The following is a 23,533-nucleotide window of genomic DNA, read 5'->3' as shown; positions in this document are numbered from 1 at the left end:
AAATAATGAAGTAAAACAAAAGTCAAATATATTAAACTTTCCTATACAGTTGAGGATTATATTAACCTAAATGCTGGGCATGTGTGTATGTGTGTGAGTGTCCAAGTGTGTGTTTTGTGGACCCCTATCTTATTTTTGAAGAACTGAATCCCCCACTGTGAGATTTTTGGTGGAAGAGTGAATGCTTTTCACTTATGGAAACTTCCGGAGCCAGACTGCATCTCCTCCTTGGGGCAGCCAGACTCCCAGCACATGACTGAGACTGAGCCAACATATGCTCTTACCTGGAGTTTTAAAACTTCCCCCAGTGACAAAAAGACCAAGGGGAAGATCAAATGTTATTTGTCATCGTGTTATCAAGAACACAGAAGACAGCAGCAATGCAAACCCAGCGGTAGAAATATAAGTGGCAATGTTCTGACTTCACTGTCTCTGGGCATCAACTTGGCTGCATTTGCAGCCGCTAAGGCCCTGGTTCCTGCTTTCCTTCAACACTGACTCACTAGCCTTTCTGACAATTCTTGTGATCTATCCACTATCCATCTGGAAAGTTTTATCTTTAAATTACTCACAGTGAGATTCTGTTGCAGTCAAGGAGGTGATTCACTAAATCATGCCTCTGAGTACAAGCACACACCCACATCCCCATAGATAGAAGTAAATTGAACAATAACAACGTATGCTACTTGAGATCAAGGAAAAGATAATCAGGTTTGGGGTGACGGTTCGTGGGGTTGAGCCCCGCGTCAGGCTCTGTGCTGACAGCTCAGAGCCTGGAGCCTGCTTCAGATTCTGGGTCTCCTCTCTCTCTCTCTCTCTCTCTCTCTCTCTCTCTGCTCCTCCCCCATTCACACTTTGTCTCTCTTTCAAAAATAAACATTATGAAATGTTTTTTTAAAAAAAGAAAAGATAATCAGGTTTCATCTTACCAGTCTTCATATTTTTTTTTTACATTACTAAAGTTACTAGACCCACAGTGTTTAATTTCAATCTTGATGTCTATATTGTTGTGACTTTTACAGAATCATACTTTTGTATATTATCTGTATATGGTTTTTCCTTTCTGATTAGTCTAAACCTGTACTGTTTAATATTGTAGCCAATGGCGACAAGTAGCTATTTCAATTTAAATTAATAAAATATAAACATTCAGTCTCTTAATGGCACTAGCCACATTTAAAATGTCCAAGAGTCACATGTGGCTAGCAGCTACCATAAGGAATAGTGCAGATATAAAATATGGTCAAAACTGTAGAAAGTTCTGTTGGACAGCATGTGTCTAAACCCATTATGATAGTTTGACACTTTTCTTGGTTAAATCAGAAATTCAGACTTAAGTTAATTGGCAGAGGTTGACTGTCATTAGTCCAGTGTGGCGCTTGAACAACAGCCCAATAAAGCTCAAAGAATGGGTGTATATATTTTCCATTGAATGGATTGTTCCTATTTTATATTTTTATGTTTTGCTTTGTTTCTGTTTGTCAGGTAAACAGTGTAGATTGTCTTCAACCACAGGACTCTGATTGATAGAGAAATTCACACCTCCAAATGGGAGGTTTTAAAAGACAGATCCTAACAGGTGGAATTGAAAAAAATATTTGGGCACTTAAAATCATTGTATCGAGCTGCAAGGAAGGGGATCCTTTTCATTACAGAGCAGACACTGAACTGTTGGCTGCATATCTCAGGCCTTGAACTTGACAGACTTTACAAGCTTGCAGCTTTAGGGAACTGGTTAGAATCCTAATCACATCATTTGTATTTCTGATTCTGCCTCTGCCCTGAGCCTGTTCTGTTCTTCAGATATGCAAACTAGTAAATTATTTCCCATTGTTAAGAGTTTTTACACGGTTTCCTTCAACAGCCGGAAGGAAATTACTAACCAATACAAACATTGTGTCAATCACCAAAGGAGATGAGAAGAGTTCAGGGTGAGTAGCAGGCTGAGGAATATGTAAAGTTTTACAGGTTGTGGACAATTAATGGCTAAGGGTCAACTGATAAAAGCCCTGAAGAATATGGATAGGTCTTCCACAAGTAAAGTAAGTAAATAATCCATAGATTCACATTAATTTATAACCTTCTTCCTCATCGACAACTCAGTCTTCTTGAATACAGGTCCACCCTCTAGACACAACTAAAGTTGTTTGGGAGAAGAGAACCTCATGTGTTAAACAAACACACACACACACACACACACACACACACACACACACACACAAAGTGAAAAATACAACTTTTTTCAATTAAAAATGTGTTATGGTTATCTGTTTTTTTTTAACATTTTAATGTGGTATAATTGACATACAAAAGATGTACATATTTAAATATGCAACTTGATGACTCTGGAGATAAGTATACATCTGTGAAAGCATCACCACAACCTATGACATAACAAAAGTTTCCTCCTCCCCTCTTTAGTAGCAGTAATTGTGGTGGGTGTGGTGGTGAGAACACTTCACGTGAAATCTATCGTCTTAATAACATTTTTAAGCAAACAACATAGTGTTCTCGTCTCCTCACTCAAAATCAGAGCTCATTGTCCATTTCCTCCCCCTTGAGACTGTCTCCTTCCTTATTTATGATGATTCCACTTCTGTTCTGTCGTCTCTGCTCTCTCTTTCGAATTCCATTTCCAAACCGTTTATACAGACCTAGACTTTTCTTTCTTCTTAAAAATTCATGTTCCCCAGAATTCCATTCTGAGCCTACAGTCCATAGAATTATCCTTAAATCTCTATGCCTGGCTTCAGTCACCATTTAGATTCCAGGGTCTCCCATTCCTACATTTAGCCTACACCCTTGAGTGCATTTCTCTATACCTGCTTACCTGTGTGCCCACAAATCACCCTGGACATAGCCGGTTCAGGTTAACCTCGCTCCCAGACAAGATCCCCATTTACTCTTCAGCCCCTAAGTATGAGAACCTTGCCAACTATCTTCAAACAGTTTTACATCGCATCTCTCACTCTCACTCAATGATATCTGTCAATGCCGCGTCCGAAAAAATTGTTTGGTTGGGGCACCTGGGTGGCTCAGTCGGTTAAACATGATTTCAGTTATTCTTCATTTTGGCTCAGGTCAGGATCTCATGGTTTTAGGGTTTTAGCCCCGCACTGGGCTCGGGATAACAGTTCAGAGCCTGCTTGAGATTCTCTCTGTCTCCCCTTCTCTCCGTCCCTCTCCTGCTTGTGTTCTTTCTCTTTCTCTCTCTCAAAATAAATGAATAAATGTAAAAAAAAATGATGTTTGGTTGATTTCCTATTCTGAAATTCTTCTGTGATTACCAAATTCAAGTTTAGATTGAATAATGGTAAAGCATCTTCTCTGTCTCCAAACTTGGTCTAACTATCTCATATCACTTCCCACTTGAAAATCCTTCAATTCATTCCCAAACTTCTGGACACTCTCCTTGGACTCTCCTGCCAGGACAGGTGTCTATGGCCCATCATGCTCTCCAGCTTCATCCCTGCTCCTTCTTTTCAACCTGCACTCCACTCCAGCTACTGTTCTTACATGATTTTGAATGCTACATCTTCACTTCAGATATGTTGTTACTAACATTCCATTGTTGGTCTTTGAGCCTATATATTCTACCAGTCTCATTTGTTATTAGTAGCAACATATTAGTTCAAGCTCTTTCTCTTCTGAGGATCTAAGTCAAGAATTTTACTTCTCTTCTTGTACCAGCACCCCTTGTGCTTAGCACTGTTACTGCACCTTTAGCAACGTGATCCAATCATTTCTTCTTGAATTTGCTTCCTCTTCACGACTTTCACGAATTACTGGGAATGCATCTTTCATTGGTATACTCTCCAGATCTTGCAGAGTGTATGGCATGCTGTAGTTTTTTTTTTTTTTAACCATCAAATTCATGCTGAAGCAGTGACTTTTGAAGTGAAATATGATTCTGACAATCATTTCATTCATCTGCCTTATTAATGTGAATAAGAAACTCTGTTTGTAAGTTTGGATTTACCAAGGTTAAACAATTACGTAGTAGGAAAATCAAGGCTACCTGTCCAAGGTGAGTCCCACCACTGTCACTTATATATGTGCTACAAGTATGTCTCAAGTCCTCTCCTGATTCCATAACACATTATACAGTACATGAACACATTTTCCCTTCAATCATTATGGGAAAGTAAGTAAGCAAACTACACTCTATCAGTTTCTGTTTCTATATTAACTCTTTTACAGAAAATAAGCTACTTTTGATTTTCCTGGACTTCTTCCCTGCAATTCAGTTGATCATAGGGCAAAGTGATTGCTTAAAAACAAACAAACAAAATAACACCATGCAATTTTCTTCTCAAAAGTCAACAATGCCTTCCTATTTCTCTAAATATGAATTATAGGCACCCGGGTCTTTCTTTGAATCTCAAATCCAAAATGTCTTTCCATGACTGGATCTATACATGTGTTATTCCTACACCATACATGCTTCCATTCCCAATAGTCATAAACACGCATACCACCAATTTGGACTGATTAGCTCCTATTCATTTTGAGATATCGCCTATTCTTTCCTCAGAGAGTTCTTTTATCATCATCAATCTTGGTGTTACACTACACACGAGCACATTTTATTCCATAATCCTCAATCATGATTTATAGTTGGATATGTATTTGTGTGAATGCCAGTTTAATATCGATGTCCTCCATTATATCTGTTTTGTTCATAACCATATAATCCATGCTTAGAATACTGTGCAGAACTAAGGACTCAAGAAATATTGAATGAATGAATATATCTTAAATAGTATTCAATTTTCATTAAAATAAACTCAACTGCAATCAAACTATAGTTCTAAATGATGCAAATCAAAGAGAAAGCTATGAGTTTAGTACAGTTTATTTTTTTAATTTATATTTTGTATTATTTTAGTGTAGAAAATTACTTCTTAGCATATATTTTTTAATTGCTGTGAATAAAGTGACAAATCATACAAATGAAAATAAATATCCTAGAAGAAAGGAATTGATTATATTTCATTTTAATTCTTATAAATGAATGCTTGATATTTTCTTGATGAATCTCAAAAACAAAAATAAAATCCTAAATGTATCTGAAGACCCTGAAGGCTCAAATTTCAAATTAAATAACTTTTCTATGTGAGATCCAGTGCAATTTAATGTTAAAAATCCATTGAATAAAAATCAATAAAATAATGGAACAGACATCCTGAGAATAATCTAATACCTATGTTGAAAAAAAACTCATCGGGGCGCCTGGGTGGCGCAGTCGGTTAAGCGTCCGACTTCAGCCAGGTCACGATCTCGCGGTCCGTGAGTTCGAGCCCCGCATCAGGCTCTGGGCTGATGGCGCAGAGCCTGGAGCCTGTTTCCGATTCTGTGTCTCCCTCTCTCTCTGCCCCTCCCGCGTTCATGCTCTGTCTCTCTCGGTCCCAAAAATAAATAAAAAACGTTGAAAAAAAATTAAAAAAAAAAAAAGAAAAAAAACTCATTTTCTTAGGGAAAATTCATGTTGAAATAAATCAGACTATAATTAGTTAAGAAGTGCTATCAAACTTTTAGAATGCATATTTCTACTGTTTCATATTTTGGGAACATTTAGATTAATATCTACTTCTGCATGAGAATATTGAAGCATGGTAAAACTAATAATATTATTTACATCCAGAAGAGATACTGAGAAAATTGCCTAATTCAAATATATTTTATAGAAAGAAAAACCTGAGGCAAGATATGACCAAAAAATGGCAGACAAAGCTAATAAAGACATGTATCTTACTATAAATGATAAAAAGAATGTAAAAAAAAAATAAAAGTTAAAGTATTATATGAGTGAGCTAGAAAACGTGAAAGATAATTTACTGGGGAAAAGGAAAGGATAGAGAACTTAGTACCACAGAGATCATATCCAACTAGCAGCCAATTGATCCTTCCGGGGGGGTGGGGATTAAACTGGATAAAAGTTCTGGGGACCTAGAACTCAGTTTTTACATCTCCTAAATATTAGAAGTCAGGACTTTTAGTCTCCTCAAGGCATAGAATTAGAATGAAGATATCTAAAGAAAGTAAGACTACAGGGGCGCCTGAGTGACTCAGTCCGTTAAGCGTCCGACTTCAGCTCGGGTCACCACCTCGCGGTCCATGAGTTCGAGCCCCGCGTCAGGCTCTAGGCTGATGGCTCAGAGCCTGGAGCCTGCTTTGGAGTCTGTGTCTCCCTCTCTCTCTGCCCCTCCCCTGTTCATGCTCTGTCTGTCTCTGTCTCAAAAATAAATAAACGTTACAATAAATTAAAAAAAAAAAAAGAAAGACTACAAACAACAACAAAAACCCTCCATGAAATGAAAATTAGACTACTTACCCACCAGTTTAAGAAAGTACAGGGAGGTTAATGTTCTATGAGGAGTTCAAGGTTCTATTAGGAGTTCTGCAATAAACTGAAACCAAATCCTACAGCCCAGATGAAAGGTGTAAGCTTTATATTTTTAGTGTTATTTGCATTCTTTTTGTTGCCCTTTTCATTGAATGTATAGACAAGAAACTGTACTTAAAAGTTAATATTCATTCCGATTTATGAAATCAACTGGTTGCCAGCAGACAAAAAGATACGTGGCTTTTCACTGATATTTCTCAAGCCAAAATCCCCACTCCTACTTATGCACTCTATTAAGGACAAATGAATTTAAAATTTTAAAAGGCATACTTGGATCAGAGCTCCACGATGGAAGGTAAATAGACAAAAGAAATATGCAAATTAATCCAGCAGAAAAATAAATGAGAAAATCTGAACCAGATTGGTAAATGAGTAGATTGTGACAATTAAAATACTAAGAGAAGAAACAGAGGCCAAAATGAAAATATAGGTCATTATATATAAAAAGGAAAAATGGAACCACACACAACTAGAAATTTAAAAAATGTATTCAATTCATGTGTAAGTCAAAGAACATATTCAGCTTAGTTGGAGAGAGGATTAGTATGCTAGAAATAAATTTCACAGAAATTATATCAAATAGAGATTTCAGAATGAAACAGAAAATGAGAAAATCAAAAATGCAAAGAAATAACATACAAAAAAAATACAAAAAAAAAAGAAATAACATACAATAATTCTGTAATTACATATAAAAACCTCCATAAATATACAACTACTGATTCTATATGATTGTGGGTTGAATTTTGTGCCAGCAAACTTCATATGTTGAAGATTTAACTGTCAATACTCGATTTAGAGAGAGGGTCTTTACAGAGCTAATTAAGTTAAAATGAGGTCATTAAGCGGACTCTAATCTGACTGAAGTCCCCATGAAAAGGGGAAATTTGGACACAGAGATGCATGTGTGAGAAGAAAACCATGTAAACCTGAAGGTAAGTAGCTAAACTAAGGAGAGTAGCCTACAAAAAGTCTTCCCTCAGAAACCACAAGAGGAATCACCCCTGCCAACATCTTGATTTCATACTGCTTGCCTTCAGGACAGTAAGACCACGCATTTCTGTGGTTTAAACTACTTGGTTTATAGTACTTTGTCACGGCAGCCCTTGCTAATTAATACACAGACTGAGAAAAATAGAAAGCCAAATAAAGAAAAGTAATCAAAGCTTGAATCTACAGTGAATCTACAGACCACAAAGAAAACAGTATAATCCTGAAATCAACGCAAGCAAAAGAAATTAAAATGATGGGGCACTTGGGTGGCCCAGTCAGTTAAGCATCCGAGTCTTGGTTTCCGCTCAGGTCATGATATTGTGGGTTTTTGAGTTCCAGCCCCACATTAGGCTCTGTGCTGACAGCGTGCAGCCGGCTTGGGATTTTTTTTCTCTCTCCCTCTCTTTCTGCCTCTTTCCCACTCTCACTGTCTCTGTCTCAAAATAAATAAAGAAACTTCTAAAAATCTTAAAAATGAAATTACAACAGATTTCTCATAAAAAAATAGAGTTCATCATACAATATATCCGTAATAAATCAATAATGGAAAAACTCATTACATTCCTATACACACAAAACAACGATTCAGTTAAACAAATTTTAACAACAAAAAAACCAAAAAGAAAAAAAAATTTCACTACTCCCACGCTAAACAGAAAAACAAATAAAAGAAAGATTATATTTATGGACGATAATAAAATCAAACCAGAGAGGTGCCTTGGGGGTTCAGTAAGTTAAGTATCCGACTACGGCTCAGGTCATGATCTCACAGTTCATGAGTTTGAGCCCCGCGTGGGGCTCTGTGCTGACAGCTCAGAGCCTGGAACTTGCTTCAGATTCTGTGTCTCCCTCTCTCTGCCCCTCTTCTGCTTTCACTCTTTCTGTCTCTCTCATAAACATTGAGAAAAAAATTAAAAAAAAAAAATCAAACCAGAAGGAAGAAGGGTGGAAGCAGTAGAGAACATAGGTATTGGTAAACCTGAATTAATCCAAGCAAAATCTGATGTTTGAATAACTGTAATCAAGAAAAACCTAGAAAGTACTTTTTTTGATGAGGAAAAAGATATTAAACAATTGTAATATCAAAAGTGAAGAGCAAAGAGTGTTTAAACATCCTAAGTTCTTTGTATTGCTCAGGATTGCTGTAAAGGTATCCATGTTAAACTTTATGAACTGTATCAGTTCACCACAAAACTCCTAGGAGAGAGCAGGCAGTAATGCCTCTGAAGCCTTCATTGGCAACACTCAGCATCACTCATCACCAGGAACATGCAAATCCAAACTACAATGAGATATCACCTTACACCTGTCAGAATGGCTACAATTAAAAACATAAGAAACAACAAGGGTTGGTGAGGATGTGGAGAAAAAGGGACCCTGTTACACTCCTGGTGGGAATACAAACTGGTGCAGCCACTGTGGAAAACAATAAGCAAGTGCCTCAAAAAGTTAAAAATAGAACAATGCTACAATCTGGTAATCTCACTATGGATATTTAAAGAATGCACAACAATCTTTCTTTTTTTTTTTTTAACATTTTATTTTATTTTTGAGACAGAGAGAGACCGAGCATGAACAGGGGAGGGGCAGAGAGAGAGGGAGACACAGAATCGGAAGCAGGCTCCAGGCTCTGAGCCATCAGCCCAGAGCCCGACGCGGGGCTTGAACTCACGGACCGCGAGATCGTGACCTGAGCCGAAGTCGGACGCTCAACCCACTGAGCCACCCAGGCGCCCCACACAACAATCTTTCAAAGCGATACGTGCACATTAATGTTTATACCATCATTATTTATGATAGCCAAATTAATGAACAAGTCCAGGTGTCCATCAATAGATGAATGGATAAAGAAGTTTTATATATATATATATATATATATATATATATATATATATACACACACACACATATAATGTATATATATATATGTATATGTATATATATGTGTATATATATACACATATATAATGTATATATATATGTATATGTATATATACATATATATACACTTATTTATATAGTATATAAGTATAGTATAATATTTATAGTATATTATAGTATTGTATAGTATATAAAGTATATATAGTATAGTATATATAGTATTATACTATACATAGTATATATAGTATTATACTATACATAGTATATATAGTATTATACTATACATAGTATATATAGTATTATACTATACATAGTATATATAGTATTATACTATACATAGTATATATAGTATTATACTATACATAGCATATATAGTATTATACTATACATAGTATATATAGTATTATACTATACATAGTATATATAGTATTATACTATACATAGTATATATAGTATTATACTATACATAGTATATATAGTATTATACTATACATAGTATATATAGTATTATACTATACATAGCATATATAGTATTATACTATACATAGTATATATAGTATAGTATATATAGTATTATACTATACCATATAGTATTATACTATACTATATTGTATTATACTATATTATACTATATACTATACTATATCTAGTACTTTCTATAAATACTATATTATAGTATTTATATAGTATATAAGTGTATATAAATACACACACACACACACACACATATATATATATATATACACACATATATACACTCACTAATTTCACTTAGCATTACACTCTCTAGATCCATACATGTCATTGCAAATGGCAAGATTTCATTCTTTTTTTATGGCTGATTAATAATATATTATACATATAATACATGTAATATATATAATAGTGTACTGATATATATTAATAATACACAATATATAGCATATATGTTATATATTACTAATATGTAATTTATTACTAATATATTAGTAGTTAGTAATATTTTACTAATATAATAGCAATTACTAATATATTAATAATATATGGCATATATTATATATTAAAATTTATATTAATAATATATACAACATGTATGTTGAGATGGCAAGATTTCATTCTTTTTTTATGGCTGGGTAATAATATATATAATATATATAATATATATATACGTAATATATAAAAGTATAATAATATATTGTATATTAATATACAATATATAGCATATATATTACTAATATCATATATTACTAATTAATATATTAATAAATATTAGTAAAATATATTACTAATATATATTAGTAAAATATTAGTAATATTAGTAATATAATATAAAATACTTAGTAATATATTGCTAATTAGTAATATATTAGTAATAATATAGTAATATATATGCTATATATTGTACATTAATATACAATATATTATAGTATTATATATGTGTATATATATAATATATATATTATTACTCAGCCATAAAAAAAGAATGAAATATTGCCATTTGCAAAGACATGTATGGAGCTAAAGAGTATAATGCTAAGTGAAATAAGTACGTCAGAGAAAGACAAATATATGATTTAATTCATACTTTGAATTTAAGAAACAAAACAAATGAGCAATGAAAAAATAGGAGAGAGAACAATTGAGAGGCAAAACAAGAAACAGACTCTTAACCATAGAGAACAAACTGATAGTTACCAGGGGAGAGGTGGGCAGGGGAATGGATGAAATATATTATAGGGGTTCAGGAGTGTACTTGTCATGATGAACACCGGGCGATGTATGGGTTTGTTGAATCAGTAGATTGAAACTAATATAAAACTGTATGTTAACTGCAGTGAAATTAAAATTTTAAAAATGAAGTTTATCAATTAAAAAGAAATGGGACACAGTCATATTGCAGAAAGTAGTCACTGAACTCAAGAAGAAAAGTATTAAACATTAATACTCACAAGAGGAATAATGAGTGATTTGGTGCCTTAAAAACAACTTGGCACAGTAGGTATATAAAAAGTAGAAAACACAGTAACATCACCCAAATTTGACCATCCCATATCTTGTTATTAGGAGGTAAGTAGAACTGTTAAGTTTTGACATACAAAGTCAAGAGCACATGCAAGCAACTAAGAGCAAGCACAAATATCAAAAACATACAACATAAAAACTTCTAAACCAGTACAAAGAAATGCCAGAAGACATTATAGTAGAATAGGGAACATTAAATACAAAATAAATTGCAAGTAATAAGTCCAAGTGTATTAGAAATCACAATACATGTAATGGAATAAACTCATTACTTAGAAAACTAACTTGTCAGATTGCATAAACTAATCAAAAGGTTACACCCATCTCTACGTGGATGACAAAAGTCACATATAGAATAGCGTTATAGTGAGGTAACAGTACGGAAAAATATCCAAAAACATTTTGACCGAGAGAAATGTGACACAGGGACGTTAATATAAGATCAATGCTGGTAGCATTGCTGTGGTGTGCTGGAGAATTCTTTGTCGTTAATGCGGGCCGGGCATTCTGCCTGTTACAAAATGTATAGCGGCATCTCTGGTCTCTAATAACGAACCGCTAGTGGTAGCACCACATCCCTGCTGGTCACAACCCCGAATCAGGTCCACGTTAAAACCTCCACAGGTGGTTGACCGTTTTTCCTTTGTGGGCTGCTTTTTCAACTAAAATGATAAATTCTAGGGGCGCCTGGGTGGCTCAGTCGGTTGAGCGGCCGACTTCGGCTCAGGTCATGATCTCGCGGTCGGTGGGTTCGAGCCCCGCATCGGGCTCTGTGCTGACCGCTCAGAGCCTGGAGCCCGTTTCAGATTCTGTGTCTCCCTCTCTCTCTGACCCTCCCCCGTTCATGCTCTGTCTCTCCCTGTCTCAAAAATAAATTTAAAAAAAGTTAAAAAAAATAAAAAAAATTCTATTTATAATTGTGTTGACATAAAGATTAGTATAATACCAACTAAATAATATTTATTTTCGTATTTTATTCTGACTTGAAAATGCATTAAAACATTTTCTAGGCCTTTTAAGTATCATGAACCCAACTATATAGACGATTTAGCTCTGGCAAAAATTGTCTCTTGACATTACCAAAAGCTCTCAAAGATGAAAATCAGCTCACAACACTGACACACGCAGACACGCAGACACACACACACACACACACACACACACACACACACACGGAGGTGGGTGCATTTTTATACTGTTTTAAAGTTCACAATGTGAATAAATATATATGCTCTGGTCATAGCAAATGGATTAGGACCCTTAAAACTGTCAGTGCAACATTAAGAAATGCCTTAATTACCTTAAACATTTTAAAATTATATTTAAACAAAATACCACATATTTTCTAAAATGTAATTAACCTTAACGAGATCATATTTCTTAAAAAAAAATTCTGAATTTCCAAAACCTAAATGACACATATGCCAAATCAAAATCCTCTTTTATGCACCCAATTTCTTATAGAACGGACCTAAATAGTTAAATTTCCAGGATGATTATTGGAAAAGTTCCATATCCATATAAAACCACATACCATAATTAATTTCACACGACATCATGCCATCACATTATCATCTGTATAAAATTCAAATGTCATATTTTGATACATGAAGTTTTCCATTTCAAGGAAGTTATGATAAAAACGTTCATAAAATTATCATCTTGACAATATTAGATGACAATTGGGACCTTTCCTTGCTGCACACTTAATATTTAATTCAGAGCTCATAATGACATTAAAGATATCATATATTCTTTTTCTGAAAAGCTTGAACCTTCCCTATCATTTTTACATGATTTATTCTCTCTTTAACCTCAAAATCATTTATTTAATTTGAAACTACAGCACTTCATATTAAAAGAGGTTTTAAGGTTCTCTTTTCAAAGAGAAAAAAAAATTAGAATAATGCCAGTAATAGTGACGATGAAAGAAGAATTTCCTGCACTATGTATTAGAAATTGATTTTCATTAAAGAATCAGATATCTTATAATTCCTTATTTGCCAGTGCCATAGCTAATACCCTGAACAAGAAGAGGTCACTTAACCATTTTGAGCATCGTTGCTCTCTATTACTTGCAAAATTTGGCAAGATGGTTTCTTAGCTCCTTTATTTTCCTTGAATTCCTTCCTTATCTTTGATGTGTGTGTTGTTTTTAATAAAGCAATTTGAGAATAATTGTCTATAGTCTATACCCATCATTCAAGAGAGGATGCAGATAGGGAGGAGAGAGAGCGTGGCAGAATTTTAGTAACTAAATCCTTAACAGATGTAAGCAATAGCTTCTCTGTGTTATGGTTATTATCTAGAAAAAATTATAATAGTTATAAGCAGATACACCAAAAATGTAGGAAATGTAAGATGGAGAACATAATTCGTTTGCTTATTCTGAAAAAAAAATTAAGTTTTTAACCTTTATTATCAAAAGTATCTTTAATGTCAGTAGAGCCATAAACCTAAACATAAAATTGTGAATAGATTAAATAGCTTAGCCTATAATGCACTGCTAGGTAAAAACATACAGTTCAGTCTCTTACTTTTTGTTTATGAGTTTTATTCCATTCCCTTTTATTATCAAACAATGCAATGTAAAAAAAAAATCCACTTACAGATATCCCGGGAAATTAGAACTTCCTTTGTTTTCATACAAAAATGCTTGGGTAAAGAAATAAACTTCTATAATGTTATTCAAGTGAAAATAAAATGTATATATGCAGCAGAACAATAGCTAAGCACAAGCAGTTCCCATTGGAAATATATGAAGTGTATCGTGAACAGCTGTGGATTAAGACATTATTTGCAGTGGATATTTTTAATTAAATTCTACCTATTACATACACTAAATGTTCCTAATATATATTAGTGAGAGTCAATATACTTTGCAATCATAGCCTTGCATATCTAAGGATATAATCTATAGGCAAATATGAGAGGTAGACTTAAAACAACCAATTTCAAGTGGCTAAGGAAACAGAAATTCAAATATATTCAGAATTATAATTTCTGGTCTCTACCATAAGCATTTCTACTTTGACACCATTTTTTATTCAATAAGTAATATTTTCTAATATGTGTGATAAACTATAGATGTTAAGGCCTAAAGAATATATTTTTTATCTACTGTCACTAATTCTGAACACCATATCCTCAAACTTCAGAAGACTCTAAGTTTAAAAATACAGCTTTAGTCAAAAACATGCCAGGAATCTCTTGTCTTTCTGATTCTAGCCATTCTGACAGGTGTAATGAGATAATGCCTTAGATGTGGCAGAGTGGCTGGAATCAAAAAGACAAGAAATGGGAAGTGTTGGCAAGGATTTGGAGAAAAGGGAACTCTCCTGCAGTGTTGGTGGGAATGTAAATTGGTGAAGCCACTGTGGAAAACAGTATGGAGCTTCCTAATAATTAAAAATAGAATACCGGGGAGACTGGGTGGCTCAGTCACTTAAGCCTCAGACTCTTGATTTCGACTCAGGTCATGATCTCACAGTTTGTGAGACCGAGCCCTGTGTCGGGCTCTGTGCTGCCAGCTTGGGATTCCCTCTCCCTCCCCTTCTTTCCCCTTCTCTCTGCCTCTCTCTCTTTCAAAATAAAAATAAATAAATATTAATAAAAATAAAAATAGAATTACCACATGATCCCATAATTGCACTACTGGGTATTTACTCAAAGGAAACAAAACACTAATTCAAAAAGATATATGCACCCATATGTTTTTCAGCATTATTTATAATAGCCAGGATATGGAAGCAATTCAAGTGTCCACTGATATGATAAATGGATAAAAAAGATATGGTATGCACACACACACACATGCACACACACACATACACACACACACACACACACACACAGAAAAGTCACAGAAAAGAATGAGATCTTGCCATGAGATCTTGCAACTTCATGAGTGGACCTAGAAGTTATAATGCTAAGTCAAACAAAAAGAGAAATACATCATATGATTTTACTCATATGTAAAGTTAAAAAGAAAAAGAAAAAAGAAAAAAAAGAGACCAACAAGCAAATGATAAAGTGACTCTTAGATACAGAGAAAACTGGCAGTTGCCAGAGGAGAGGTAGGTGGAGAGATGTGTCAAATAAAAGAGATTAAGAGTACTCTTGTCAGGCTGGGGACTGAGTAATGCACAGAACCACTGAATCATTATACTGTACCCTTGAAACTAATATAAGTATTTAATTGTACTTCAACAAAGAAAATATATTGGGGAAAGAACAAAAAATACCAGAAATCACTGCATTAAAATAATAAATTTTTATAAAACAGTAATTATAAATGAAGTCCAAAGACAAATGGTAACTTTGAAAAAAAAAACTATTCATACCATATAACTGGCAAGAAATTATTGCACCTATTATGTAAAGAACTATTAGTATTGATAAGTTAAAGAGTCCAACAAAACAATATAAGATTAAGAGACATGAACAGTCAGTAAAAAAAAATGTATAAATGTGCATCCTTCAAATAGGAAAAGATGATCAATTTAACTCATAATAAGATAAATGTACATAAAAAGCACACAGAGATGCTATTTTTCACCTATTATAACTGCAAAATTCCAAGTTTTACAATCCCATCTTATTGGCATTGCTATAGAGAAATTGTCACTTTTCTACATCATGGAGAGAAATGCAGAATACACTACAATACCTATGGACGGGGATCTAGTAATACCTACCCAAATTCAAGATTTATCTTTTGTTTTACTTTTTATTTATTTATTTCTGAGAGAGAGAGAGAGGGAGGGAGGGAGGGAGAGAGAGAGAGAGAGAGAGAAGGAGGGAGGGAGGGAGGGGACAAGTGGGGGAAGGGCAGAGACAAAGGGACAAGAGGGGGAGGGGCAGAGACAAAGGGGGGCAGAGTATCCCAAGTGCGCTCCATGCAGACAGCAGAGAGCCTGATGTAGGCCTGGAACCAGTGAACCATGAGACCATAACTTGAGCCGAAGGCAGCCACTTAGCCGACTGAGCCACTCAGGTGCCCCTGAACATTTATCTTTGAATCAGAATCTCACGTTTGGAAATTTTTTCCACGGATATATGTATATTAAATGTGTGTAGAAAAACATTCATTATATTATTGCACGCAACAGCAACACAACAGCAACAATAAAAATGAAACCAGAGTTAATAAACATTCATTAAAATATCTACAGAGGAGTGGTCCCCAGTGTAAATGGTGAAATGAAACTTTCAAAATTCTCTCTTTCATAAAAGCAATGAGTAATGAGAAAGATTTCTGTTTCAATAATTTGAAATAATTATCACAACCATTAACATGGATATACAAGTTTATGGTTTATAGAGCACTTTCTGTGAATTACCATTTGATCGTTACAATAGGCACGAAGATAGATACGTATGTACAAAGATGAAATAGTCCCACGATCTCCTAAAGTATTCACACTATGCTAGGTGCAGCAGGCATCTTAATAGGAATCCACAAACATTACCTGAAAATGCCACTAGTAAATATTTTAGATTTTGTGAGCCATACTTTCTCTGGCCACCTCTTAATACTACCACTTTTGGTTGAAAACAGCCATATACGATACATATATGCATAAGCATAGCTGCGTTAAACACACACACACACACACACACACACACACACACACACACACACACGGGGCACCGGGGTGACTCAGTTGGTTAAGAGTCAGACTCTTGATCTCGACTCAGGTCATGATCTCGAAGTTCGTGGGTTCAAGCCCCACATGGAACTCTGTGCTGAGGGTGCATGGAGCCTGCTTGGGATTCTGACTCCTTCTCTCTGCCCCTCTCCCATTTGTGCTTTCACTCTCTCTGTCTCTCTCTGTCTCTGTCTCTCTCTCTGTCTCTCTCTCAAAATAAATTAATAAACTTAAAAATAAAACACATTAGTCATGGAAACTGAAATTTGAATTTCATATAATTTCCATATCACAAAAATCATTTCTTATTTGTTTGTTTATTCAAAAGTGAGGATAGAGAGAGAGAGAGAGAGAGAGCTAGAGAGAGGGGCAGAGGGAGAGAGAGAGAGAAAGAGAGAGAGAGAGGGAGAGAATCTTAAACAGGCTTCATGATCAGCACAGAGTCTGATGCGGTGCTCAACCTCACAACCCTGAGATCATGACCTGAGCTGAAATCAAATCTAACTCTGGACCAACTAAGCCACCCAGGCACACCTCACAGACATTATTTAAAATTTTTTCCCCAAAATTTAAAAATGAAAACTAACAGAAAACCCAAACTTGCTTACTATGCAGGTAATACCAAAATGTGCACAGACTCAATCTGGCACACAGACTGTAGTCTAACTTACCCATGATCTAAACCATAAATAAAACTTTATAGTTGAATTACTAACAGAACTACCAAACAATATTTCTCAGCTTCACCTTTAAGGAAATAGAAACACAGGGAAATAAAGAGACTTGCCAATCGTAATACAGATAATAAGCAAAGAAGCTGTAACTCAAATCGTTGTACTCACTAATTATTGATATCTCATGAAGACATTGAATCTACTCCAATGACAGGTATTTATGGATGGCATAAATTTTAGAATTTGTGTGGTATCTTATAAAAAATTATAGTCTCAATCATAATGGGGTTCAATCTGCATTTTTCATGTAAACATCAAGTTTTTATATGATTTTTGGAAAGAAAAAACACTACTGTTTTAAAATTCTATAGACATTACTATATAATTTGTTCCAGGAGAAAAGGACTTACTTTCTAACCAGTGTGCTATAATATTTTTCTTACTCTAATCCTTCAATTATTTTTAAAATCTTTACATCTATGAGATATATAAAGGTATTTAACAATTCCTAGAGATCCAATACATGAGATATATTCATGCTAGTTATGGTATCTGATCTTTCATGGCCATTACCATCAGAAAAAAATATATATATTATGAATTATCAATTATATATATGTATATGTAATTATATGCATGTATAATGATGTGTATATATTATACATGTGTATATATGTATGTATATATATTATACATATGTGTGTATATATATGTATGTGTATATATATATACACACATAGTTATACACACATATATGTATGTGTATATATATGTACACACATAGTTATATTATTTACCATTAAAAATAGTCCTTTGATCATGGTCACAGCCACATATAAGCATCTTAGTAGTGAGCAATATATATTGACTACTGTCAACAAAATAAATACCTTCATATTAACTCAATCATTGATTAAAAATATTAAGAAAAGTATCATAAAAATATATAAGAAGTTGGTATATAAAAACACTTAGGAGCTTAACCCTAATCAAATGTCTAATAAAGCTGTTTTATAATGTGAAATATAACTGTAGTTATATATGATTATATTCAAGAGCTCAAGGATAATTTAAAATGAACTTACATAATACATCTATAAAAATACTATTTTAATACAAAAACTCCATTGCATGAATACTAATTATTTCTAATGACAAAACTGCTGACATTTCTGTGTCAGAGAAGGCCTAAGTTCATAATTTTCAGTTCTTTGGAGAAATTCCTTTTCCTACTCATAGTAATTGTAATGATTCTATTTTTTATTCCTAAGTGCTATGAAAATACATAGCTGTTTCCATATGAATGTATTTGTAAATGCGAGACATAAATTCACTTCTTGAACAAATTAAAGTAATGGGACAACAAGTACTATTTTAAGCACATATGGATCGTTGAACTTTGCAGTCTTAAAAATCAGTTATATTTGTATTTTTATAAGGACATATGTATGTACATGGAGACAGGTGACTGGAAGAAATCTGTACAATTAAGTTAGAATTTCTCATAAAGGAAGAAGAGAAGAGAAGAGAAGAGAAGAAAAGAAGAAAAGAAGAAAAGAAGAAAAGAAGAAAAGAAAAAAGAAAAGAAAAGAAAAGAAAAGAAAAGAAAAGAAAAGAAAAGAAAAGAAAAGAAAAGAAAAAAGGAAAAGACAAGACAAGACAAGACAAGACAAGACAAGACAAGACCAAGTGAGGGGGTCAGGTCAGATAGGGAATAAGAGAACCACATCCTTGGGTATAAAAATTTATATTTGTCCACCAATACTAGAAACAGAACAGATACCAATTTCCACAGAACCTCTACCAGCTTGAATAGCTTCACAGACTTCTACCGCCTCCTGATGGGTAACAAACTCTCAACCATATGCTCATTGGCACCCAGGCCCAGAAAGAATGTCTGAAATTGATCTACCTAATAAGGCTTCATCTTTTACTAGATGAGGCGACCCAAGAGGAAATGAAAGTCGTCCGATCTTTTTCTTTCCAGAAAATTTTGTTTTTTGTTTTTCACGTGGATTGATATGACAAGAAATATCCATAACAAAATATTTATAGTAATAAAATAAATTTTCCTTTTCGGGTACTCCTAAAGGGGGGAGGGCATTTTTTCTGTTTTTTTTTTTTTAATTTTTCTTTTTCTCAAAGATAATAAAGAATTACAGAAAAGTATTCTGAAGTTCATAATAAAAACACAAGTTTCAAGTAATTCAATATATACGTGTATATGTGTGTGTATATGTGTGTGTGTGTGTGTACACACACACATAATTGTAGCACATTTGTTTTCATCTACTTTGTGGAATACTTTGTAGAAATAAATAAATGATGAAGATGAGTTGTTTCATTTTATATATGCATATAAGAAAGAGACAGAATTGTTTCAGATCTCTTCTTATGTACCACATTCTGACTCCTCAGCTCCTGCTGGCTATGGAAATACAGCTGCAACCCGGTCCCTGTTGGATCAGGGGCGAAGCAGATGGTTTGTGATCCTGTACTGCCTACACATTAGGGAAGCACTATGGCTTGGATCTTGGATGCAGTAGTATTTTTTTTTTTTTTAGTACTAACAGTGTTAAAGTGAAAATAAATAGTCAAGCAGGGAGATGAAATTCACTGAGCCTGCCGTCATGGAGATTCTACTGCTGTGCTTACTGTTTCTCCCAGAGGTACTGAGTAAACTAAGTGGCTGCTTCCAAGGATCGGTAATTCATCAGAAGGTCTCTCCACCTCCTGCTCTATTCTCTGCCCTGGAGCCTTCATGACACATGGTGAAGCTGTCCCCAATTAGTGAACACACGGTCTCCTGATTGGTTTGGTAAACCACTAAACTGTCTTGTATTTTCACGAGAAAGGAAAGGTGGTCTAAAGTTATGACTATTTTACCAACTTCACTCTTTTGGAATTTTAACAAAACCTATACATCCTGTGGACATGTAATCTATATTTAAAATGTATCAGCATTTGTATGGGAATTAATATGGGGAATTGAAAAAACATCCATGTGCTTTTAAAAGATGGCTTAGATTCAAATACAATCACTGTGACCATTAACAAAAATATATTAGATGCCATGAAATATAATAGGTGCACATTGTTTCATGTGCATTAGCCATAGATTGAAAAATATAAATACCAATGCACCAGTAAATGGCTTTGTGAATTATAATATACCTTCATGATAATAAAGACAAAATCACTCAATTATGTGTTCAATTCAGTGTTTCTACTTTACACAAAAGAATGTAAAGAGTCATACGGTGGTGAAGAACATTCAGTTCAACGTGTATGGACCAATGTTTAGGGAGATGTGACATGACTGGTACACTTTATTTTTTTCAATCATGATTTTGAACCATCCTTTATAAGTAATACCATTCTATAGCATATTTCCCTCTACTTTCTATGTCTTTTCAAATCCAACTCAACTCTACCCTCATCTTATCATAATTTCCTAGAATAGGAAGAAACAAACAAACAAAAACTTACTTTTCCGACATATTGTGGATCGGGTCCCATATGTTCTTCTAAAACAAAGAACTGATTCCAAACCCATCCCCTTTTGGGACGATGGTGGACTTCGGTTTCACCTTCAATGTGTTTGGTCTGGTTTCTGGTCACCTTGATGGAGCTGTGGTGAGCAGTTCCATAACACCTCTGCACAAAACAGAGACACACGAGGACTGGACAGATACAAGATGTGCTCGTAATTTTCATTGTAAGATAGCTTTCCAGTTCACCGTCTTCTTTCTTTTCCTTGTCAGTTATAAATGCTTAGTGCGCATTCAAGAGAGAAGCCAGAGCATCTTTTGGAAGGACAGTCCAAAGTAAATTGTTTAGCGTGTCCATGATTTAACTGCCCATCAGGGAAAGCTCAGACTACATTTACATCCTGAAACACTTGGAGAATCAAATCTGTAGTTGTCTGATTCCAAATCTTCACAGTAAGTGAACACAGGCAACCATTTTCTACCTAATGGATAGAGAGAAAATTATATATATTACAAAACATGGTAGCTTTAAGTATTTTCTCTGAATGCAAATTATACTATTTTGTAGGATGATGCTGATGTGTAAAGAATACATACAAATTCTTTTTGCAATTCACACAAACATGCATACATATAGTCATGCATAAGCTTGTATCCTGCATACATTTTTACAAGGATCTTCTTATCTTTACTGTTAATTCTCAATACTTAAAAACAAATTAATATATATTTATATTTATGTATTTCTTTGTAAATATATATATATATATTACTTTTAAAAGAATGTATATATTTGAATATTTGTGCATATATATACGCATATTTTTATATTTATATATTTATGTGTGTATCAAATCCTTGGAAACAACAGAAATGCAGTCCTAGGGACTGCAGAAATGCTCAGAAACCGACCATGAGAATGTGCACATTTGCTATATGATCTCTTCCAATATATGATCCATTAGGCACTCCTTACTAGATGCAAATTTTTGTTTTTGTGTTTATTTTTGTTAAATGTGATGCAAAACCACAACACATACATGGATTACCTGCTCCATGTGACTCACTGAACTTCACCAAAATACTCAAAATACTTTAGGGTTGAAAAACTGTCACAGATCATTAAAGCAATCAAGTAGGTAGGTACTTGAATTGCTTAGCAAGCACAAGAGGCAAAAATAAAGCAGAGCAGATAGAAAGATGGCTGAAAAAAAAAGTATGCAACTTAAACTCAGTCCATACATGGGGATCAGATTGGCACGGCTGAGTATGAGTGAGAGAGCTTCAATTGGCTGAAGCATAGTTTGCGTGGATTTTGATAGTCCTACAGATAATACTCTAGGGTGTGGTCTTCACATATAAGCAAGACAGATTGTAAGCTTGGGGATGACATTACCCACAATTCTAGCAGCTATGTAAAGAAAGGTAAAAGGAACAAAAGAATGGTAGCAAAAAGATCAGGGGAAAATGCTTGGATTCTCAAATAAGAAATGTCGAAGACTTGGCCTCAGATTTTAGTACAATTGGGACAATCAAGCAAAACCTACGAAATATTTCTAGAAAAAAACAGGCAGGATTTGGGAGGGGAAAAAAAAAGTTGACCCTGAAATTAGTACTTTACAAAAACATGAAATGGTGTAGCAAGTTTTCGGTATTTTTATAAGTATGTTTCAATAGGTATTTGGAAGGAAACATGGATTCAAGGTTATGGCTGTTCTATCTAGAAAAATATTAGATGCATAACTCTCATTTCATAAAGCTCACCCCTGTATATCAACACAAACTGAAATGTAGAGCTGAATCGATTATAAAGTAGCTGACTTATTAATATAAAGACTTAAAAAATTGAATATAAACAATTAGCCATAGCATAATTCTTTCACACAACTGAAAAAAAGTTTCTATCAAGTAGGGAATGTGAAACATCTCACATGAGACTCAGAATACAGTACTCTTCTCTATCAATACGTCTTCCCATACATTTGGGTAATGATAATGCTCATTTACCAGTTGTTCAAGGATTGTATAGGATTGGAACTAGGATTTCATTTTCATTATCTAGTGAATATAACTTGAAGTTGGTAATATTCTCTGAAAGCAAAGATGTATTTTTCACTGATTTAAATTAAAATGACTCAAAAACTCTAACATAGTTTTTTTTTTGTTTGTTTGTTTGTTTGTTTTTAAATACCATTATAGCTCCAGCATGATGAGAGCACTGGAAAGAAAGTAAAAAAAAAAAAAAAAAATAGATAAAATAAAAAAACAGATTTTCTTTTTTTTCCAACAATGTACTTATAGTACAAACATGAGTCATCTAAGTTTTTCAAGTCTTACTTTGCTCATTTAACTAAAATTTGTGGCTTTGAATCATTGATTTTAATATTCTTTCCAGTCTAATAAATTATTAAAGACTCTTAATTTTCAAGTCACAGA

At 34.0% G+C, this 23,533-nt stretch overlaps 1 protein-coding gene across 2 annotated transcripts in view; it reads right to left on the bottom strand.

Moving 5' to 3' along the window:
* Nucleotides 1–21,323, bottom strand: part of CDH18 (cadherin 18) — a 343,377-nt gene extending 322,054 nt beyond the window's left edge. The window contains exon 1 of one of the 2 annotated variants that reach the window (XM_047074386.1): nucleotides 21,096–21,323. In XM_047074386.1, the coding sequence (XP_046930342.1) occupies nucleotides 21,096–21,323 (228 nt within the window). The remainder of the gene's footprint in view (nucleotides 1–21,095) is intronic. The other variant, XM_047074393.1, reaches the window with a different exon arrangement.
* Nucleotides 21,324–23,533: the final 2,210 nt, after the last annotated feature.

The sequence above is a fragment of the Lynx rufus genome, unplaced genomic scaffold (genome assembly GCF_022079265.1).
Source record: "Lynx rufus isolate CCGP_SWC_20201006 ecotype Redwood Valley unplaced genomic scaffold, mLynRuf1.p SCAF_1, whole genome shotgun sequence".
In the NCBI taxonomy this organism is placed as follows: Eukaryota; Metazoa; Chordata; class Mammalia; order Carnivora; family Felidae; genus Lynx; species Lynx rufus.
This window is presented reverse-complemented; position numbering and strand designations above follow the sequence as displayed.